Source organism: Aptenodytes forsteri, unplaced genomic scaffold (assembly GCF_000699145.1).
Source record: "Aptenodytes forsteri isolate BGI_AS27 unplaced genomic scaffold, ASM69914v1 Scaffold428, whole genome shotgun sequence".
In the NCBI taxonomy this organism is placed as follows: Eukaryota; Metazoa; Chordata; class Aves; order Sphenisciformes; family Spheniscidae; genus Aptenodytes; species Aptenodytes forsteri.
Genome location: NW_008794177.1, coordinates 232,692 through 234,064, shown reverse-complemented (window position 1 = coordinate 234,064; position 1,373 = coordinate 232,692). Strand labels below are relative to the sequence as shown.

Sequence of the window (1,373 nt, the reverse complement as noted above, 5' to 3'; positions counted from 1 at the left end):
CCCACCCCAGCCCCACTCACGCTGCCCTGGCCACCCTCCCGGGTGTAGCGGTAGGCACCGGGGTCCGGGCAGAGGTGCAGCGAGCCAGCAGCGGCGTGCGGGGGTTGGTACCCCCGGCCCAGCGCCCCCCTGGCCTGGCCTGTCTGGTGCCATTCTGTGTCCCCCTACCCTGTTGCATCCTGTCCTGTCCGCCCCCATCCCACCCCATCCGTCCTGACCCGTCCTATCTCATCCTGTCCCATCCATCGCCATCCCATTTATCCCATCTGTCCCATCCATCCCATCTGTCCCATCTAACCCATCCCACCCCCACCCCATCCATCTCATCCTTCTCATCCCAACCATCCCATCAATCCCATCCATCCCATCATCTCGTCCCACAGATCCCATCCATCCCATCCCCATCTCATCCCACAGATCCCATCCATCCCATCCCAACCTTCTCATCCCATCCATCCCATCCCCATCTCATCCCATAGATCCCATCCGTCCCATCCCATTTCATCCATCCCATCCCCATCTCATCCCATAGATCCCATCCGTCCCATCCCATTTCATCCATCCCATCCCCATCTCATCCCATAGATCCCATCCGTCCCATCCCATTTCATCCATCCCATCCCCATCTCATCCCATAGATCCCATCCATCCCATCCCAACCTTCTCATCCCATCCACCCCATCCCCATCTCATCCTGTAGATCCCATCCATCCCATCCCATCCCACCCCCTGGCTCACCTGGTAGAAGGCGTGGAAGTTCCTCTCTCCTGGCTGCTGCTGGAGGACTCGGGACTGGAAGAGGGAGCAGGGGGTGGGTGCCAGGCGGTGCCCACGTGGGACCAGCACCCACCCGGCCGTGCCCGCCCGCGGCACCACCCGCACCTTCTCCAGGAGGTAGTTGTGGATGTGGCCGCCGGTGGGGTCGCCCTTGAAGTCGAAGTTGATGTCCATGTACTTGCCGAAGCGGCTGGAGTTGTCGTTGCGGTTGGTCTTGGCGTTGCCGAAGGCCTCCAGGACGCAGTTGGACTTCAGCAGCACGTTCTTCACCCTGGGTGGTCGCAGTTGGACTTCAGCAGCACGTTCTTCACCCTGGGTGGTGTGGCACGGCATGGCACAGCACAGCACGGCACCAAGGCACGGCGCGGCACCGCAGGGCTGCAGCCTCACTGATGGACACAGGACACAGCACCCCTGGGCCCCCCACACCACCCATATAGCCAGGGGGGTCCCCCAGTCCCCCCACACCATCCCTGTGGGCATGGGGGGCCCCAGGGACCCCCAGGCCCCCCCCACAGGCACAGGGCACCCCTACTTCCCCCCCCCCACCCCCACGGGAATTGGGTACCCCTGTTCCCCCCACACCATCCCTTCTG

At 63.2% G+C, this 1,373-nt stretch overlaps 1 protein-coding gene across 1 annotated transcript in view; it reads right to left on the bottom strand.

Annotated features, from left to right (window-relative positions):
• Nucleotides 1-1,373, bottom strand: part of MYO1G (myosin IG) — a 23,981-nt gene that overhangs the window by 9,744 nt on the left and 12,864 nt on the right. Inside the window, 2 exon segments of the mRNA XM_019473394.1 lie at nucleotides 739-792; nucleotides 851-1,048. Of these exon segments, the coding sequence (XP_019328939.1) occupies nucleotides 739-792; nucleotides 851-1,048 (252 nt within the window).